The 22,157-nt window shown below is 48.4% G+C and overlaps 1 protein-coding gene across 10 annotated transcripts in view; it reads left to right on the top strand.

Annotated features, from left to right (window-relative positions):
• The window catches only part of LOC119970680 (cadherin-related family member 2-like), a 257,761-nt gene that overhangs the window by 49,416 nt on the left and 186,188 nt on the right, over positions 1-22,157 (top strand). For all 10 annotated transcript variants that reach the window (XM_038805691.1, XM_038805693.1, XM_038805688.1 and 7 more), the window contains 5 exons: positions 597-800; positions 897-1,052; positions 15,057-15,221; positions 15,309-15,373; positions 19,460-19,706. In XM_038805691.1, the coding sequence (XP_038661619.1) occupies positions 597-800; positions 897-1,052; positions 15,057-15,221; positions 15,309-15,373; positions 19,460-19,706 (837 nt within the window). The remainder of the gene's footprint in view (positions 1-596; positions 801-896; positions 1,053-15,056; positions 15,222-15,308; positions 15,374-19,459; positions 19,707-22,157) is intronic.

Here is a 22,157-nt window from a genome sequence, read left to right as displayed (position 1 = left end):
TATTCTTGCAAAATGTCCCGATGACCGCAAGATGAGCCAGGGGCTGGTTTAGCTCACTCAGCTTAATCGCTGGCTTTTAAAGCAGACCAAGCAGGCCAGCAGCACGGTTCAATTCCCGTACCAGCCTCCCCGGACAGGCGCCGTAATGTGGCGACTAGGGGCTTTTCACAGTAACTTCATTGAAGCCTACTCGTGACAATAAGCGATTTTCATTTTCAAGATGGAAAGCTTTGACGAAAAGTGTCTTTTTTTTAGCAATACTCAAGTTCTTTACTACCAAGCAACTAGTTATACATTAAATCAATACACGCACTTCACACCCCAAACTACAATACCTGCTGTGCAAGCAAAACAATGCTGATGTTGGCTACAAAAACTACATGCTCAGTTTCAAAAAGAACTTGTCGTATACAAGATTGGGCTTTGCATATGTTTGGATGATTTTTGAAAACAGGACAGAGTAGGATTGTTGTGGGGTGGGCAGATTATATGGCAGATTTGATGCGTTTTGGTTTGGCTTTGTTGCATTGCTTATACATTCCAACACAGACATTGATTTAGATCACAATTAAGTAAAAATGTATTTTTAATTTCAGGCTTCTGAACTTGTGAAGGGTGTTAAAGACCGTTCTGCAACAACAACGGCAGCAATTACAATATTGATACTCGATGTGAATGACAATGCACCAATATTTTACACAGAGCAAATAGTAGCGACTGATGCATTTCATGTGACTGTGCCTGAGGAGACCGCAAACAATGTACCCATTCTTCACATACTTGTCCAAGACCTTGATCAAGTTTGTTCATTTCAACTTTATTCGATTTTTTAAAATTCCATCAAAAGCGAATTTCTGATATCTGAATTCAATCAAATTTCATTCATCCCCTAACAGGGTAACAATGGAACATTTGAAGTGTTTCTTCTTGGGGCAGATTCCACCGCTTTCAACTTGAATCAAAATATTGTTTATAACGAGGGAATATTATTACTCCAAGTGGCAAACTCTGAGGCACTAGACTTTGAGAAGAATCATGTCTTTCAGTTTCAGGTACGTTCACCAAAATATCTTTTAATTAAATATATCAGTTGACCCGCCATGACATTGTTAATGTTGAGTTGGAGGATCAGTGGGCGGGATTTTCTGGCCCTGACCACCTTCTGGATCGCCCGGCCTATGGACTTTTGGCTCGGCTGCCGAATCTCCCATGATGAGGGCCGGGAAATCCCAGCCGTCATCATCACTAAAAGGATTTGGAAAATTTGCGATTGGTTTGTTTAACGACAGCAAAGTCTGTGTTTTGACTGGTTCATGGAAGATTAATAAATACTGTTTTCCTCATCTGTAACAGGAGGTAGGTAAATAAATGACAGGTGCGATTCTCCCAAAAGGGAACAAAGTCACATAGTGAGCGTGTTTAGCCGCGTGTTTTCCGGCTCTCACAGTGCCGAGAACCCAACATTAACAGATCAGCCTTGATCGTATTGAAAGGTGGAGCAGGCTCGAGGGGCTGAATGGCCTACTCCTGCTCCTAATTTGTATGTTTGTTTGATGCCTCCTCTTTTGAGGGAGGCAGTGGTGTAGTGGGATCGTCATCCAGAGACCCAGGATAATGCTCTGCAGACCGGGTTCAAATACCGCATGGCAGATGGCGAAATTTGAATTTGATAAAAAGCAAATCTGGAATTAATAGTCTAATGAAGACCATGAAACCATTGTTGATTGGCATAAAAACCCATCTGGTTCACTAATGTCTTTTATGAATGAAATCTGTTGTCCTTACCTAGTTTGGCCGACATGTGGCTCCAGATCCATAGCAATGAGGTTGACTCTGAAATGCCCTCAGGGGTGGGCATTAAACGCTGGCCAACCAGCAATGCCCACATCCCTGGAACAAATTTTTAAAAATTTTAAAAAGAACCAATTCCATTTACTTTCAATTTTCCTAAATTCTGTTTCCTTGGCTTTCAGTCTTGTCCATGCTTTACCAGTCAATCCTGGCATCTACGATGAATGGTCAATGTTGTTGTCAACCACAAAGAAATTGGGAGCTGTCACTGATGCCAACATGGGCGTCCGAGGCTTGTAGCAAGCTGCCTTACTGAGATCCACTATAAAACAAAGTCCAGTGAAGAATCATGTTTGTTAGGGGGCCCTGGTGTTCTTTAATGAGAGCTTGCACTGAATAGTCCCTGTTGAATACTTGTTTTTGTAAATCCTTAGCAATTTTTCTTTCTAAATTCATATGTTCGCTTTTGATTTATAACCAGTTCTGTTATATCGATGATTTCTCAATACAAATTGCAGCAAATCAAATGCACGTAGAACTCAGAAATTTGCATGAGTAACACAGGGCTGGATTTAATAGTCCATCGCAGCGGAGGACACGGCAGCCAGGCCCACTTTGTCACTGGAGGGGCCACACGTCAGTCTCTCAGTGGCAGGAATGGCTCCTGTGATTGCGTTGGAGGCAGGAATGGCCCCTTGGGGGAACCTTGTTCATGCACGGCAGGTTGACAATGAGGATTAGTATTAAGCCAAATGCAGCACGGTAGCACAAGTGGATAGTACTTTGGCTTCACAGCGCCAGGGTCCCAGGTTCGATTCCCCATTGGCTCACTGTGCGAAGTCTGCACGTTCTCCTCGTGTCTGCGTGGGTTTCCTCCGGGTCCTCCGGTTTCCTCCCTCAGTCCAAAGACGTGCAGGTTAGGTGGATTGGCCATGCTAAATTGCCCTTCATGACCAAAAAGGTTAGGAGGGATTATTGGGTTACGGGGATAGGGTGGAAGAGAGGGCTTAAGTGGGTTGGTGCAGATCCGATGGGCCAAATGGCCTCCTTCTGCACTCTATGTTCTATGTTCACATGTTCTATGACACCATTATCCCCTGAGCCCACTGTAATGTAGTGGTGGGCACATGGATTACGTACAAATGGAATGGCATTCCTGTATCTACAGGGAGGCCACTAGGCAAATACTGCCTGCAGATTTTAGGGGGGCCAGCATCGTGAAGGGGCTGGCTGCTGAAAGCCACCACCCCACCCTTGCTTCCAACCACCCCTCCCCTTCCACACCCTCTTCCTCATGACTCCCATCCAACTCTCACTCGCCTGTGGCCCGGGCCTCCTGCAATCTTAGATCTCTCCCTGACAAGACATCTTAGCATTGGATGAATCATTTCTGCACATTTCTTGAAATATTTTGCTTCTGGAATATCTTCCTTTCACTTCTTTTAGGTTTTTGATCCTCTTTATTTTTCTGTCCCCTCTTGACTGCCCAGGTTTTAGCTGGGGATTTCTTTTCATAGATTTTACAGTGCAGAAGGAGGCCATTTGGCCCATCGAGTCTACACCGGCTCCTGGAAAGAGCACCCTACCCAAGATTAACACCTCCACCCTATCCCCATAACCCAGTATCCCCACCCAACACTAAGGGCAATTTTGGACACTAAGGGCAATTTATCATGGCCAATCCACCTAACCTGCACATCTTTGGACTGTGGGAGGAAACCGGAGCACCCGGAGGAAACCCACGCACACACGGGGAGGATGTGCAGACTCCACACAGACAGTGACCCAAGCCGGAATCGAACCTGGGACGCTGGAGCTGTGAAGCAATTGTGCTATCCACAATGCTACTGTGCTGCCCCTTAAATATGGGGTAGGGCGAGGAGAAAAAAACATGAGCTAGATGAAGGGCTAGAAATGTATCAGCGAGTTTACAGGAGACTGGGGCCAATATCGTTTGTCAACATGTAGAAAAGGAAGAAGGAATCGCAAGCCAGGATCAGACCTAACACTATTGGAGCAGTCAATGGTAATAAATGGCGGAGAGCCAAAGGACTGTCCCACCCATCCAGTTCTGGAGACCACGATTACATAAATGTACACAACCACAAATCCCCAAAGTACTGCTCCATCCTCCACACTCACTGCTGCTCTCCAAATAGATGGAATAGTTCATAGAGTTCGACCACAAGCCAAATATCATTTTCTCTTAAAATAAAGGCTTGATGTTTCTGCTTTGCTTATGGAAGAGGCAAAGCTTGCATTTGCATCGTTCTTTTTATGACCTCAGGATGAACCAAAGTGTTTTGCAGCCAATTAAGACCTTTTGATGTCTCGTCACTTTATTGGAAACGTGCCACCTACAGCTGGGCTCCAGAAATAGCAATGTGATTTTTCTTTATATTGTTTCATGGGTTGTGGGCGTCTACCCACAGTGCTGCTAGGAAGGGAGTTCCAGGATTTTGACCCAGCGACTATAAGGGAACGGTGATATAGTTCCAAGTCAGAATGGGGTGTGTGTTAGAGGGGAACTTGCAGGCGGTGGTGTTCCCAGTGTCTGCTACCCTTGTCCTGCTAGGCAGTAGAGGTTGAGGGTTTGGAAGGCATTGTCCAAGGAGCCTTGGTGAGTTGCTGCACTGCGTCTTGGAGATCGCACATCTTGTAGATGATTCGTAAACCTCATAAATCCTGCAAGTTTAGTTCCTTCCAGTTGCCCATCTAATTTCCTTTTGAAATCATTAATTGTCTATGTTTCCACCATTCTCATAGGCTATGAGTTCAAGGTCATTGCCACTTGCTGTGTACAAAATGTTGCTCCTCACAGCCTTTCATCTTTGTTCCCTGGTCCTTGTACCAGCAGCTGATGGGAGCACCTTTCCTTTGTCTTCTTTGTCCAAACATGTCATAATCTTGTACACCTCAATCAAATCTCCCTCTGTTTAGGATGGCATGTTGGCGCAGTGGTTAGCACTGCTGCCTCACAATGCCAAGGACCTAAGTTTGACCCCTGGGTCACTAGGTGGCAGGGGTTATCCGCTGCAGTCATGGCTGATGACACCTGTTCGAAGGCCACAGACCGACACGGAGTCCTGCTATAACAACACCCATGCAGCGACCAGGGGCATGATTGAAGGGTGCTTCGGCATCCTGAAGATGCGGCTCACATGTCTGGACCACTCTGGAGGGGCCTTCTATTATGATGCTGGGATGGTCGCTGCATCATGGTGGCCTGCTGCATCCTCCACAGCATTGCGCAGCAGAGGGGTGATGTGCTGGAGGAGGAGGATGTACACCAGACCTTGTCCGATGAGGAGGATGTGGGGGAGGATGGGCAGGGCATGCAGGTCTACCCCATGGGATGGAGGATGATGACAACTCGCTGTGAGATGAGCTCTGGTGCTTTGCATCGTTTGAAAGCGTCTGCCTCTTGCCCACGGTAGCACTGTCCACCGTCCACCTGGGTGATCCCTGCATGCGAACTGATCATTCCATCACATGGTCCCACCAAATTCCTGGGGTGCCGATTGGGGAGTGGGGGGGGGGGGGGGGGGGGGGGGGGGGGGGGGGAGAGACCGGAGGGGTGAGCGCTGGTTGAACGGTAGTCCGTGAGCCATGCCCAACCTCAACATCCGCCAATTCTCCCCCCACTCCCCCACGTCCCCTCTGTAGCCACCAAGACCAGCCCACCTCTCACACCTATCTGACAGAGCACCAACGCAGGTTGTAACAGTGTGAGCAGGTGTTTAATGTGACAACATATATACAGATTTGTGCCCGAGTGCCATCACTAAACTGTGCCCTGGATCCATGCCAACTTAACTGGTGTCTAATTGTCTGACCTACGGGCCCTAACGCTACATCTAGGTGGCACACTAGATGGGTGCAGCAGGCGTGGAGGCGGCCTGCTGCGATTCCTGCCCTGTGACCTCGGTCCTGGTTGGCAGCCGACTTCTGGGGCGAATGGCCATGGATGGGCCCAGCTGCTGCTCGGGTGTCACAGGAGGTGTGGTACCACCATGTTCTGGCCGCTGCGCATGTGATGAACCAGGCTCAGGAGGGGGGTGGTGTCTGAGGTGCGACGGTGCTCCGGCGCCTCCCCTGTGGGAGACACCGGTACAGGCCCCATCACCTCCTCTCACCTCGAGGTGCCCTTTGGCGCCCTAGCTACTCCATGGGATGGGGGTGCGTATGGAGTTATCCCCTGAGGCTCCCCTGCCACCTGGCTCTACCAGCCCTGGAGGCCCGCTGACGTCTCGGCCAGTGTGTATATGCTCATGGCCATGGAGCACAGGGAGTGTACCACCTACGTCTGGGACTGCGCCACATCACCCATTGACTTGCCACCACCTTCTGGGTCTGTGCCACTCCAGCCAGTGACTGTGGCATCTCCCTCTGCATCTGTGCTATGTCGGCCAGCGCCTGGGCAATGCCGCCGGCACTCAGCATGGCCTACTGTGACTGGACCACCCTCAGGAGCGCCGCTTCAATGTCCATGTGGCTCTGGCAAATGTCTGCCTGTGAGAGGGCAGCCCTGTCCTGGGTCTCAGCCACCAACTGCACAGAATTCTCCAGGCCTTGGACAAGCTGATCCATAGCCGCAATCCTGGCCCCATGGATGCCACCCGTGCGGTGTTGGCCTGGGTGGCACACACAATCGGCACCACCTTTTGCTTGCGCACGCAGTCGCACTCCTCCACCTGTGCCTGCAGGTGCTGGATGATCGCCGACAACCCCTCATGTAAACCCTGGCTTTGCGACTGCATCTCCACAATCGATGGGACGGTCCAATCCAGAAGCCCGAAACTAGTCTGTACGCCAGCTGGTCCCTGGGGTCGACCAGTCCTCCGACTGTCGCCCTCTCGGGAGTTCCTACCTCCACCTGATGTACCGGAGCACCTGAGTGGTGAGTACCAGAGAGTCTCCCAGGAGCGTCTTCAGTAAAGTGCCCGACCGAGGAGAGTGTCTCTGGGCTGGTGGAGGTTGTTGGAGACAGCTGTGACGGGAAGTCGGTGTCGACATCGGACTTGAGCTCCAGTGGCCTGGTTTTTGGGCACATGGGCCACCTCCGTGTCGGTGTCGTCGTCGCTGCTCGGCTCCCAGGGTTCTAAATGTGGCCGTGACTGGAGGTGGGGGACACCAGGAGGACCCCGCCCCATCATCAGTGGGTCCTGCAAGACACAAGGCAAGTTGCATGACTAGACAGCAAGCCGGGGGGCTGTAGGCGTGACGTGGGGGTGGTGTTGGGGTGAGGGTGGTGTGGGTGTGAGGTGAGGGTGGTGTTGGGGTGGGGGGGGGTGGGGAGTGACACAGGTGGCATGGGGAACCGCAACTCAGCGGGGTCTCACTTCCTCGTCCGAGGCTGATCTCCACACCGGCGGCTGCCCTTTCCTCAGGCCCACCAACCACGTCCAGGGCCCGCTGCTCTGCAGCGGTGAGGGGCCAGAGGTCCGGCAGTCCCCCTGCAGGCTTCTCCTGCTCCCTGTGGTTATGAACGGCCTACTCCTGCAGGCAGTGGCAGGGGAGGGGTGTGTGGAAACGAAAGTCGCACAGTTTTTGACAGTCCGATGTTTGTAGCCTAGGGGGTGTGCAGCTGGTGGCTTCAGTGGCCAGGGCATCTGGCCATGGCAGCCAGTATGGGTGCTGGCATGTGGTGCAGGGTGGGGGTTTGGCTGCCCTCCTGGTGGAAGGGGTGGGGTTAGCGGTGTGTGGAATGGGGATTGGTACCAGGGGCACTGTGTTGGATACTCACCCTGACCACCCTGTATTTTACAGCACTGCAGGCCAGTCTGGATGGTGTTGCTGGTGGCGCTTATTGCCTCTGCCGCCTGCGCCCAGGCATGGTGGCTGGCAGCCTCCTTCCTGGGCTGGTGTACAGGGTAGCCCGGCCCTCCTCCATGGCATTCAAGATGGTCTCAAGTTTGGTGTCAGTGAATCATGGGGTCGCTCTCCTTGCTGCCATCTTGTTGGCTGGGGTGGTGTGTGTGGCGAGTGAAGTGCGTATGTACGGCTGCACCTTGTCATTCCCCTGAGGTGATGCACTATCAATTACGACGAGAGTAGAGTGTAAGCGAGGCTTTATTACGCAGGGATGTGGAGCCTCCTGCTGCTGCTGCCGAAATGGCTGCAGCTCGGAGAGCCCACACATTTATACTCCGCCTACTGGGCGGAGCCAGCAGGCAGAGATCTACCCCTGTACCTGAGGTGCAGGAGCCTTCCCGTAATACACCTCATATGTGATATATACACAATAGTGGTGACTACCACATGAGAGTCAATCGCGAAACTGGCGAATCTGGTACCATTTCATATTGGAATTGATTGTATTCCACGTGGTGCTGGCGCCAGCCCCTTAACAGTCGCTGAATTGGTCCAAGTGCGGCGCCAGTTTTGCTGTCATGGAACTCCACCAATCCTGCCCCAGTGCCAGTGCAAAGTCTCAGGAATGGAGAATCCCGCCCGATGCCTTTAAGTGCCCATTTCTTCAAGAATTCCCATGATGCATTTGTCCTGAACTGTGCCTGCCACATTCCAGGACACCGCTGGTTGTTGGGCGTACAGGGCGCGATTGTCCATATTCTGGCACAAATTGTAAATCTTATTCAAAGAAGATGGCTGTGGAAAATGGAAATATGTAATGTGTGCCTTTTAAAGGTGGGTGTACGTTGAGGCAGAGCTGAAGGAACATTTCCCTGTATCTAGCAACGCTCCAGCCTGAACTGTGGCTGAAGATTCCAATGGTTTCTATGGATCAAGGCTGTTATATAGTCAGAATTGATCACACCATTGGGATCTTACACACATCAACTGTGTTGCTCCCTGCCCCCTCACCCTGGTGCGAGGTAGATTGGCCTCGACTCCAGTGAAAAAGGCCAAAACTTTAAACTTCTCCTCATCCATGGTAACACCCAATCAGCCTATGCTTGGTTACATCCATTGCTATGTTCGTCCTATTATATCCATCACTGTTATAGCTCCTGTGTACATTGATGCCCGAAAACCGAATTCAAAACTTCTACTGTGGGTCAAATTGGAGGAGAATGTGAATGAGAAAAATATCAGCCATGATTGAATGGCCGAGCAGACTCGATGGGCCGAATGGCCTATTTCTCCTTCTGTCTTATGTCTTAAATTAATATATTTCACAAGTGCCATTGGCATTTTCCTTTTCTTTTATTTCTGACTTTCAGCATTCAAAATTTGCTGAACGAATTAATCAACTGTTGGTTCCTATGTTGTGCAGCAAGTTTACGATCAATGCCCTCGAGAATCTGCACCTTTTTGCACTTGCAGGTCTTCAAGTTTAAGTACAGCTTCACTCTAAGCCTTACATGCATGTAATTGCTTGTTTCATCAAGGCAATTACGTTTGTTTGCCAACATCTGGCTTTGACAGTGTCACGTGACAATCAGCCTCACATTTTAAATTCTTCTTAAAGGATAAAACAGCTTGTAAAAGTCCATGGAAGTTGCTCAGCAATATCGGGCTGAATTTAATGCCCTCACCCACCTCTTTCCCCCCTGCCTCTGGCACATTTGGAGGTGGAGGGGGCCTGTAAAACGAAGCAGGTGGCCTTCCCTTTGCCTCCCTGCCCACCCCTAACCTGACTCCCATGTTACAATGGGTGAGGATGGGATCAGGTTGCCCTGCCACCCTTGGGCCTTACTGAGGCCTTAAGTGGCCAATTCATGGGCACGTAAGGACCTCATTTTGTCTCCACTGCTATTTTACATGCAGCGCGGAAGGCAGAGGCAAGGCAAGTAGCCTGGCAGCTTCATTTCATGGGCTACTTTTGGGCAAGGTGGGGCCATTAGACACATTTTCCACCCCCCACCCCCACCACCCTCTGCACCCACCGTTAACCATTCCCACCCTGGCCTCCAACTTTCCTATCACTAACCCTCACTATGGTCTGTAAGCAAGGCCTGTCCAAAATCCCAGACTTACCTTTAAGTCTGTACTCCATCAGTCTTCTTCCTCGGGGACTGCCCATCGTCCCAGCAATGGCCGGTGCTCGGTCCTGGCTCCGTTGGGACTACAGAACTCTGGCCAGTCCGATTGCTGGAAAGTGTCAGCTCTCTAGGGCAGGACTTCCTCCCAGATAGCAGGAGGAGGTCCCACTCTATAATAATTAAGACTGCTCCACGCATAATATCGGAGTGGGGCAGCCGGGTTTCGGGTGAGCAGGCTGAGGACCGACTTTTCAGCTGGGTTGTGCCCTGTAAAATCCAGCGCATGTGTGGAAGATAGAAACAGAATACTTGAGACATCGGGGACAATTTTACTGCTGGTGGGACCTTCTGTTCCCGCCAAACTCAATGGCGTTTTGAGTGGACAGCCACATTTTAGAATCGAGCACCAGCCATGCCCCCCAACTCCATCGAGACAGTAAAGTTCCACCAATAAACTAGTCAACCGGGCATACAGATTAAATTTAACGCAAAGAAGTGGTGAAGGGGTGGGGGTGGTGGCGCTGCCACTCTATTGGGTGGCGACCCACTTCCGATATCTGGGGGTGAAGGTGGTATGGAATTTGGGGGGGGGGGGGGGAGAAAGGCTCTGTAGGTACAATCTTATTAGTTTGGTGGGGTGGGTGAAAGCGGATTTGGCAAGGTGGGATGGTCTTCCTTTGTCGCTGGCAATTAAGATGACTGTGCTGATACGGTTTTTGTTTATATTTTGGTGTCTGACGAGCTTTTTGCCAAACACGTTTTTTAAGGAGATGGAGAAGATAATTACCCTGTTTATTTTGCGGGGAGGGGGACGGTGGCTCGGATTGGGAAGGTATTTCAGCAGAGAGGGCGGCAGGCAGCAGGGTTGTGCCCACCCGAATCTATTTTATTATTACAGGGTGGCGAATGCTTAAAAGGTGAGGAGCTTGGCGAGGGGGGGGGGGGGGGGGGGGGGGGGGGGGATTCCCAGTGGGTTAGAATGGTTAGTGCAGTGGGTCAGGGCTGAGGGCATTGGCAACAATGCTGCGCTCGATGGCCCCTGGTAAATATTCTGGTTGTCCAGTGGTGGTGACGACATTTAAGATCTGGAGGCAGTGAAGGCAGCACTTTAAGTTGTGGACAGGGTCAAGAGAGATGCCGATTAGAGGGAACCATAGGTTTCAGCCAGGGAAGTGTGACGGGAGATTTCAGAGATGGGAGGAGAGGAAAAATAGGATATTGAAGGATTTGTTTCTGGGGGGCGGGGGGGAAGAGGGAAGTTAGGGTATTAAAGAACAAAGAAAGAACAAAGAAAAAGCACAGGAACAGGTCCTTCGGCCCTCCAAGCCTGGACCGATCCAGATCCTCTATCTAAAACTGTCGCCTATTTTCTAAGGTTCTGTATCCCTCTGCTCCCTGCCCATTCAGGTATCTTGTCTAGATACATCTTAAATGATGCTATCGTGCCCACCTCCGCCGGCAATGCGTCCCAGGCACCCACCACCCTCTGCGTAAAGAACTTTCCACGCACATCTCCCTTAAACTTTACCCCTCTCACCTTGAACTCGTGACCCCGAGTAATTGAGTCCCCCACTCTGGGAAAAAGCTTCTTGCTATCCACCCTGTCTATACCTCTCATGCTTTTGTGGAAAGGATTTGTTTCTGGGGGGCGGGGAGGAGAGGGGAGTTAGGGTATTAAAGTATTTGTTTCTGCGGGGCAGTTTTTTGAGGCTGGAGGAGTTGGGGGAGAAATACGGCGTGGGCGGAAGGAGGTATTTAAATATCTGCAGGTCCGGGATTTTATCAGGAAGAAGGTTCAGAGCTTCCCGATAGTGCATCCTCCACATTGTTGGAAGAGGTATTGACGGTAGGGGGAATGGAGAGGGGGTGGTGTTGGCGATCTATGGGAAGATTTTGGGGGAGGAAAAGATGTCATTGGAGGGGATTGAAGCAAAGTGGGAGGGAGAGTTGGGGGAGGGTATGGAGGACAGGCTGTGGTGTGAGGTGCTCCGGAGGGTGAATGTTTCAACCTCGTGCGCGAGGTTGGGGCTGATACAGTCGAAAGTGGTATATAGGGCGCACCTCACAAGGGCGAGGATGAGCCGACTCTTTGAGGGGGTGGAGGTTGTATGTGAGCACTGTGGGAGGAGACCGGCAAATCATGTTCACATATTTTGGTATGCCCGAAACGTTGAGTGTACTGTTTATTGTTTACTATGGATGGGATGACCGTGGATTCACTTTTGGTTTTGGTCTTTCGCGTTTTGTATTTGGGATATAGGAGGGAGGTACGGGTTTGTATGTTGAAGCGGATGCTGATTGGGAGGTTGCTATTGTATTTGTTATTGTTGGTTATCTTTCGTTGGGTGTATATATGATGAAAATGTGGAAAATGAGGAGAATAAAAATATTTTTTAAATGATCACACGAGGGTTGAAGAGGATGTGGAGGGAGAGCAGGTCATGGTTACATCCACAGGGAACGTCATTTGGCTCAGTTTGTTTCGATGCTGTGGCAGGAGTGGAATCCTGGTTTGAGGCTGAAATATAGCGTGGAAAGCATGGGCCCATGGAGAGGAAAGGCAGAATGGTGATGGGTTCATTGTTTGCGGAGACGTTTCAACACTGTTTTTATTATGAAGATCCACGTGCAGCTAATGTGGAGGACTGCTGTGACTTATTTTGAAGTGGAGATGCCGGCGTTGGACTGGGGTGAGCACAGTAAGAAGTCTTACAACACCAGGTTAAAGTCCAACATGTTTGTTTCAAACACTAGCTTTCGGAGCACTGCTCATTCACCTGAGGAAGGAGCAGTGCTCCGAAAGCTAGTGTTTGAAACAAACGTGTTGGACTTTAACCTGGTGTTGTAAGACTTCTTACTTATTTTGAACACTGACGTCTGAGGATACTGGAACTTTTTGGTAGTACACTTACCAATGACTGGCAAGATTTTAAAAAGCATTTGCAACTGGGGTATTTATAAACAATTCTAAAGCTACACTGAAGTGCCATTTCCTGAACTCTTGTAGAACGGATACCGTGTTGCTCTGCATTCCTTATCGTGATTTAGTCCCTTCACTAATGTCTGGACATGGTAGATTTGTTTTGATTCAATGAGTTTATTTATGCTCAACAACGTACAGTGGGCTGAACACACAATGGATGTCTGTTTTATTGCCCATGCAACTGTTTTCAACACAGTCGCTTGCCTTTTAAGTTTGATGTTGTTCCAACAAAAGCTGATTATATTGATTTTAGTTGACCTTGTTGGTTGATTTGAGTTAAGAAAACAGAGTAAATATGATGAATGGAATTACTGAGGACTTGTGTTTACAATTAATTCTTAAGTGACCAACATTCATGTCTATGAATGTAAATAGATACAATTTTGAGTTTTAGTTCTTACTTTGGCCAGCAGAGTTCTTGAGGATGAATTTCCTTGTTCCTTCTGGCACATTTATTGCATAGATAAGACATTGGGAACTTTTTTAGTTGCAGGTAAATTTAGCTGGAAATCAACTTTGTCCAATTTCAGCTTTTAAGCTGCCCACTCTGGATTTTCTCGTGCTGCTGGATGTCTCCCGTGATCTGCCCACCCCTCGAGTCACCACTGACCTCACCTGAGGTGGTCAAAGTGAGAGCCGGTGGTGAAGACGTTCTCTGTTTCCTCCTGGTTGGCCTCTGCTGCCCTGATTCTGTCTCCCAGCATGCCCACCCTCAACCACCACGCCCGCCCTCACCCACAATGCCTGACCTCACCTGCTGCATTAGTTTCCCCAAATGCTTCAAATATAAACTTCTCAATCTGGGGTTCATATTCCCTCCTGCCTTTCTCCCTCCCTACCTTTGTAACCTCCCTCAGCCCTTTATCCTCCCAACAAATGATGATATCCTTTCATTGGCCTCCTGTGTATTGTGCCCCACAGTTTGTTCCAGTAGGCGGCACTGTAGCACAGTGGGTAGCGCTGTTGCTTCACAACGTCAAGGTCCCAGGTTTGATTCCCGGCTTGAGCCACTGTCTGTGTGGAATCTGCATGTTCTCCCCATGCTTGCTAGGTGAATTGGACATTCTGAATTCTCCCTCAGTGTACCCAAACAGGTGCCAGAATGTGGCGACTAGGAGATTTTCACAGTAACTTCACTGCAGTGTTAATGTAAGCCTACTTGTGACACTAATAAAGATTATTATTATTACTGGTGACCTGGTCCCTATACTTCAAAACTTCTTCTCTAAACACCCATCCACCTCCCTGTTCTCCTTTGAGATTCCCTTTTAAACCCATCTCTTACCAAGGTGCCCATTTCCTCAGCTCAATCTCCATTTTATTTTCATTTGCACTTTGGGACCTTTTCTGTATTAATAAGACTTTTTAAATAGGGCAATAGAGTACAAAAATGTAAGAAAAACACTGGTCCAATTATGGGCACCACACTTTAGGAAGGATGTGACGACAATGGACAGGGCATGGAAAAGATTCACAAGAATGGTCCGAGAGAATAATAATCTTTATTATTGTCACTAATAGGCTTACATTATTACTGCAAATAAATTACTGTGAAAAGCCCCTAGTCGCCACATTCCGGCTCAAGTTCGGGCACACTGATAGAGAATTCAGAATGTCCAATTCATCTAACAGCACGTCTTTCGGGACTTGTGGGAGGAAACCGGAGCACCCGGAGTAAACCCACGCAGACACGGGGAGAACGTGCAGACTCCGCACAGACAGTGTCCCAAGCCGGGAATCGAACCAAGGACCCCGGCGCTGTGAAGCAACAGTGCTAACCACTGTGCTACTGTGCCGATGAGGAACTTTTGTTACAGGGATAAATTGGAGAAGCCGAGGAGCTACTCCTTGGAGAAGAGAAGATTAAGAGGTGATTTGAGATGGGTGTTCAAAATCGTGAGCGATCTGTTGCCGTTAGCAGGAAGCACGAGTATAAGAAAACATTGACTTTAAAGTCAAAGAAACAATGCCGACAAGCAGAAAAAAACTTTTTACGCAGCGAGTGGTTGGGATCTGGAATGCACTGTTTGAGAGTGTGGCGGAGGCGTAGTCAACCGTCAAAAGAAAATTCAATAACTATGTGAGGAGAACAAAATGTGTCGGGCTCCAGGGAAAGGTTGGGTGAGTGGCACAAGGTGAGCAGCTCCAGCAGAGAGTTGTCACGAATAGGAAAGGCCGAATGGCTGCCTCCTGTGCTGTAACCATTCCATGAATAACGGTGCACTGCAAACAGTCGTTGCAATTGTTTTATTTGCATCAACCTCCTGTATCGTTTCTATTTGCTTGTTTCAGTGGACTAACAGTTTCTCAAAGTACGCAATTTTTATCCTTTTCAGCTTTTTGCTGTTGAAATGGAAACACAAGAAATGTTCAGCTCTGTTGCAGTCGTCCGTGTTGATATAACAGACAGAAATGACAACAGCCCAGTGTTTGACCAAGATTATTTTATACTGGAAGTCCCAGAAGATAGTACAAATGGCTACAATGTGACTTGCATTACCGTAAGAAATTGCAGTGAGATTTTATCAAAAAATATTTTAAAATCAAATATGAACAATAAGTCTATTCATCTCCTTCTGTTTTCAAAGGCTACAGATGCTGATAGCGCAAATTTTGGCAAGATCACCTATCGACTTCTTGGATCTGACAGCGTGTAAGTTTCCTAATCTTTAGATGTAACTATTCGTGGTGGCGCTGTCGGTGTCTCTATACTGACCTACACCCTACACAGACAGTGCTCTCTAATCAACATGCCAAAGCCTACAAATACAGTGGAACAGCAGCAATATGGTAATGTTATTGGACTAGTAATCCAGAGGTCTGGACTAGTACTATGGAGGCATGTTAACAAATCTGCCGCCCTTACCAAGTCTGGCCTTCACGCAATTGCAGATAGACGGGAATATGGTTGATTATTAACTGCCCTCTGAAATGGCCCAGTAAATCGCCCGGTTGCATCGATCAAACCGCAATGGTAAAAAGCATAGCGAGCGTACCCACAGATATGGCGACAACGATTCCAGAACCTGACACTTACCATCTTCTCAGGGGCAACTGGGATTAGCAATTAATCCTGGCTTTGCCGGCATTTCCCACATGCCCTGAATGAATGAATAAAGCAGTTGGAAATATAATGATGGATGTGGCCCAGTCTTGCTCTGATGCCACCTGACCTCCCTGGCCTGATCTGGTATTACTTCAAAGACTAAAATCTGTAGCTGGGCACTTTATAAATCCTAATCTGAAAAATACAGCAGTTTGATATTGCATAGACAGATTTATACCTGGTCAAACTAACTATTGAAATATTGAAACATAAAAGCTTTGCCAACAAATGTCCTCATTTAAATAAATCAGATATGCGTGATGGACACACAAGGTTAGAAGTTCGTCATCATTGCGCTTGTTTTCTGTGCCCTGCGCCCCAGGGAGCCTGCTAATCAACAGGAGCCATTTTAGATTTAGAGTATAAAAATTGGCAAGTCATGCTGCAGCTGTACAGAACCTTAGTTCGGCCACCTTGGAATAATGCGTACAATTCTGGTCGCCGCACTACCAAAAGGATGTGGAGGCTTTGGAGAGAGTACAGAAGAAGTTTACCAGGATGTTACCTGATCTGGAGGGTATTAGGAGAGGTTGGATAAACTCAGATTGTTTTCTCTGGAACGACGGAGGTTGAGGGGGCGACCAGATAGAAGTTTACAAATTTATGAGGGGCATGGGCAGAGTCAGAAGCTTTATCTCAGGGTGAAAAAATTAATTACTGGGGGACATAGGTCACAGGTGCGAGGGGCTAAGTTTAGAGGAGATGTACGACGCAAGTCTTTTATACAGAGGGCAGTGAGTGCCTGCAACTCGCTGCCGGGTGAAGTGGTGGAAGCACGTACGATAGTGACGTTTCAGAGGCATCTTGAGAAATACATGAATAGGGTGAGAATAGAGGATATAGATCCCGGAAGTGCAGAAGGTTTTAATTTAGATAGGCATCATGATCAGCACAGGCTTGGAGGGTCAAAGGGCCTGATCCTGTGTTTTACTGTTCTTTGACATCCAGGCATTGGACGTAACACCTAAAACAGGCATTAGGCCCCTTGCCCACGGTGATGAGGATATTATGACTGTTTTAGGACCCCTACAGGGAATTGGACTGTCCTGAGTGGAACCAGTATGAGGCCAAACTTTACTCGTGTGAATCTTATCCACCAAAAAGATAAGTAAAAGTTTATTTTTAAATTTAAATGTGGAGCTGGAAGGAGAAGGGAGCACTCGGAATGGGCTGATGGCCTATCATCATCATCCCACCCTCCGGTTCGTCCCTTCAGAATACCTGCCCTTCCTCCCCTCCATGCCCTCCCCTCAACCCCAACATCCTGCCACCCCACCCACACTCGGGGAAGTTATTACCTTCAACCCTCCTGAAGGCAAGCTGCCTGCGAGGTGCCAGCAGCTCATCTGGAATACAACAGTTAGACATGAAGCCCCATTTCAGACTGGCATTGGACATCTAGGTTTGGGCAGATGCATTGACACTGCCAATCTGAACCCATGAACTGGCCGAGCCAATTTGACTCCTCTAATGTTGATACAGGCTAGGTTCCAAGTTGCAAAATGAAGCCCTGCAGAAAATAAAATGCAGGATCAATAATTTGGTAATTTAAGTCACAAGATTTATGTTAATGTGACTAATCTCATGCATCACAATAATTCTGTACATGAGAGTTGAATTTGATAAAGCTGCACATTTGAACCCATTTGCATCTGATTAACGGGATGAACACCCAATTCTCCACACCACCGTGATGTTCCGGCCCTGTTGTCCAGGATTCGCACGGGTGTGGGTTGGTGCAAGTATTTTCAAGCGTGACCCTGACACGGTGGACCCCGCGGTGGGTTAAGGGGGTAAGTATGTAATCTATGTGCCCCCAAAGTCCATCGGAGGTCACCCCCACAATGCAAATCTTGCCCATCCCATGCCCCAGTCCCCCCCATCAGACCCTTATCAGATCCTCCCATATCAGTGACCCCCCCTGTTATCAGTGACCCACCCTCACATCAGTGACCCCCCTCACATCAGTGACTTTCCCCCCATATCAATGACCCCTCTCATATCAGTGACCCCCCTCCCCCATATCAGAGACACCCGCTTCTCAGTCATCCCTGCCTGGAAGCTGAAGAGCAGTCCATACAGAAACAGTGAAAGATCACACTGCTTTTTCACTTACTTGTCCCTTACACCTGCTGCCTCAGACAGAAATATAGAAAGGTACAGCTCTTTGCAGATGGCACAAAGAATGGCCAGGTGGTTAACAGTGAGGTTACAGGAAGATATAAACGGGATGGTCTAATGGGCAGAGAAGTGGCAGATGGAATTTAAAGTGTGAGGTGATACACTTTAGGAAAGAGTAATTTGACAAGGAAATATTCAATGAGCGGCATGACACTGGGAAGTTCCGAGGAACAAAGGGACATTGGCATGTTTGTCCATAGATCTCTGAAGGCAGAAGGGCAGCTTGATAGGGTGGTGAAAAAGGCGTATGGGACACTTGCCTTTATCAATCAGGGCATAGATTACAAAAGCAGAGAGGCCATGATGGAACTGTATAGAACTTTGATGAGGCCAAAGCTGGAGTACTGTGTGCAATTCTGGTCACCAGTGATCGCACTGGAGCGGGTGAAGAGGAGATTTACCAGGATGTTGTCTGGGATGGAACATTTATGTTATGAGGGGACATCGGATAGGCTTGGGTTGTTTTCACTGGAGCAGAGAAGACTGAGCGTTGACCTGATCGAGGGGCATGGACCGGGTGGATAGGGAGCAGCTGGTCCCCTTAGTTGAAGGGTCAGCTATAAGGGGACACAAGATCAAGCTGAGGGGCAGGAAGTTTTGGGGGGATTTGAGGAAAAACCTTTTTACCCAGAGTCTCGTGACAAACTGCCTGGGAGGGTGGTAGAGATGGATTGTCTCACATCCTTTAAAAATTGCCTGAATGAGCACTGGATACATCTTAACATTCAAGGCTGTGGCTCAAGTGCTGACAAATGAGGTTCGGTAGGTAGGTCTGGTGTTTTTCATGTGTCGGTGCAGACCCGATGGACCGAAGGGCCTCTTCTGTACTGTATTTTGTTGTGATTGTGTGTTACTTCATAGAAAACCAATGTGTATCAGAAGTCTTTAAACCCCCTGAGATCCTTTGACCTGAAAGGCTTCTATTCACTTTCAAATAGCTTTTAGTAGGCTGTAATTGACAGGGTAATAGCTTCCAGACAGCCAGGTGTCTGGATTATTTATTTTCATCTCCCTTCATGCATGAATGTATCTCAGGTACCCTGCTGTGAAATGAACCACAATGTCATTAAAAATTAGGACTTGTGTGCTTTCACGTCTTCTTTTTCTCAGTAGAAAGTACTTAACTGCTTCTGAATGTGGTGACGACCTGTGTTAAGTAATGGGTTAAGAGACATTGCAATTAGTCGTCTCATTTATGTTAAATGTCCAATAATTGACACTGATATGTAAAGAAGCTTCAGGTGCCTCTGGGGCTGGTGATGTGTAGAGTTTTGTGCAGAGTCTGTTGGAAGAAATAAAAGTGTGTTGGTAAAAAAGGATCAGAACTTTTGTCTCTTCATACCACAGCATCTAATACGTCTAACAACCTGTCACCTATTTCCTTTGTTCAGATGTTCTTAAATCATGATTCAGCACCTTATAAAGATTTATATTCTGCTTTAAACATGACAGATTGCAAACGTTTGATGTAGATCCACAGCTTGGGACGTTCTTTGTGAAAAATGAAACATTCTTGGACAGAGAGAAGAGGCAGCAGCTTTTTGTTACACTGCAAGCTAAAGACGGTGGAGGGCTTTCAACAAATGTACAGATAGAGGTTTCCATCTCTGATGCAAATGATGAAGTACCTGTTTTCCAACAAAATAGTTACACTGGATTTATTAAGGAAAATGTCATTAAAAATATTGTCCAGGTTCAGGTATGAAGAAACTTCTGATGAAATATTTCTAGTTTTGAATGGAACATTTGGGGCGAGACTCTCCGGTCGCCGACGGTAAAATCGCGTTCAGCGATCGGCCGGAGAATCTCCGTTTGCGCCAAAATCGGGGGGGGGGGGGGGGGGGGCGCTTTTGCAATGCTCCGACCCCTCAAAAACGGCATACTCACAGAATATACCTCACGCCATCGGGATGGCCTCAGGATATCACCTGAGGACCTCCCCCGATGCCCCGCCTCTTATGGGCCGAATTCCCGACGGCGTGGAACATTTGTCCTTTTTACTTTTGTGAACCCGGCCCGATGGCTGCGGACTGAGTCCAGGGCCGCCACAGTCGGGGATGGGGGGGGGGGGGGGAGCCATTCTGCGGGCAGGGGGGGCTTTGGCAGGGGCTGGGGGTACTGGTGAGGGATGCTCCGGGGTTGGCGAGGCTGATTACCGGGGAGCAATTTTTGGCAGGCCAGGTCTGTGCATGGCCGGCGCCATGTTGCATGGCACGGCCGCTGCAAGACCCCGCCATGCGCATGTGCGGCGACGGACCCGTAAATTCTCCAGCGGCATCCGCAGGTAAAGCCAGGGGCGTTATGCTACGTGCCTGCTCGCCCCCCCCCCCCCCCACCAGGTGGAGAATCGGTGCAGCTTTTGTGCCATTTTTCGGCCATAAAACACCACAGTTCCCAAGCCGCTGTCAGCACTCCGTCTTCAAATCGGAGAATCCAGCCCAATGTGTTTTTGATGCTAGTGTCCACAGGTAGAAGGCAAGAATGTAAAACTATGGGCCTGAATCTTCCAACATCGTTCACGGTTTGGATTTTCCGGTGCCACTGAGAGTGAATTGAGATTTGGCTGGAACGCCAAATTTTCCATTCTTGCGGGTCCGGCCACGGATGGGACAGGGGAATCCCGCCCCATGTGACTTTTCACTTTTGGAATATTGCAGAACTAAAGTACCATTATGTTAATGTATAGCATGGACATATATTGGAAGTCTAAGTGTTTGCAAACATGACTTTGCACTCAAATTCCACTAGCAGCAGAGCCAAGGGGTTTTACTGCATGTTATAGTTTGGAGAGGAGATATGCAATCCCATTAGCCCTCTGGAGCATGTGCTATGCATAATTTGATATATTTAGTTAACCAGGTCCAAGGGTCTTGGCTGATAATACTTAAAGATTGCGTAGTATTGCGGAAATGCCCCTAGATTCTTCTTCAACGAGTCTTTGCAGCAGTTTGCTCCTCACAGAAGTGCAATTTCTGGTCACTTCTCTCAGGCATTACAAGAGACACAGTATTGAAGAGAAGGCAACATTGGATCTTGATTGCTCCCGCTGCCACAAACATTCACTTCCTCCACCATTGCTGCACACTAGCAGCGTGTGCACCATCTTCAAGGTGCACTGCAGGAACTCACCAACGCTTCGTGGACAAATCGTTCCAAACTCACAACCACTATCATGTAGAAGGACAAGGACAGCAGATACCTGAGAACACTGTCACCTGGAAGTTCCCATCCAAGCCACTCACCATCCTGACTTGGAAAAACATCGCCGTTCCTTCACTGTCACTGGGTCAAAATCCTGGAACTCCCTCCTGAACAGCACTGTGGGTTTACCTACACCACATGGATTGCAGTAGCTCAGGCATGCATGCTCACTACCACCTTCTCGAAAAGAAATTGAGATGAAAATCGCTTATTGTCACAAGTAGGCTTCAAATGAAGTTACTGTGAAAAGCCCCTAGTCGCCACATTCCGCCGCCTGTTCAGGGAGGCTGGTACGGGAATTGAACCGTGCTGCTGGCCTGCCTTGGTCTGCTTTAAAAGCCAGCGAATTAGCCCTGTGCTAAACCAGCCCCTCGAGGGCAATAAATGCTGACTGGCCTAGACAGTGGAAGCCACATCCCATCAATTAATTTAAAAAAATTCTTGTCTAAACAGGGCTGACAACCTGGTCCCGTCCCTCTTCAAGTTCATGTTGTAGAATATCAGAAGTACTATAATCTGTTCGTACCAGAGAGTGATTTATTGTTCAGTTAACTCAGAGCAAACTGCCCCATGCAATCTATTTTATCAATGCTGTAATCTGGACCACCTAGATAGATGCAGTTTACCAAATTCCCAGTTTATTCCTCTTGGTCAGAGAGCTCATGGTCAAGACATTTATATTAAGTAGCCACATTACAAGGGCCTGTTTAAACAGAAACTGGGCTGCCTGATCCACAAGAGATCTATCCTCCAAGTTCAGAATTGTACATTGCTTGGATGGGCATTTGGCCAACCTGGAAGTGTGTGAAATTGCATGAGAAGATGTCGAGGATGCATCCCCGGTAGGCGGTCAATCCATTTTTGCTGATTTTTCACCCAACAGGTGCAGGAGCAAAGACAGTCCGAGTTGGTAGGAGTGAGTGAGTGAGTGTGGCCTTACACTCGAGTT

The sequence above is a fragment of the Scyliorhinus canicula genome, chromosome 8 (genome assembly GCF_902713615.1).
Source record: "Scyliorhinus canicula chromosome 8, sScyCan1.1, whole genome shotgun sequence".
Lineage (NCBI taxonomy): Eukaryota > Metazoa > Chordata > Chondrichthyes > Carcharhiniformes > Scyliorhinidae > Scyliorhinus > Scyliorhinus canicula.
This window is presented reverse-complemented; position numbering and strand designations above follow the sequence as displayed.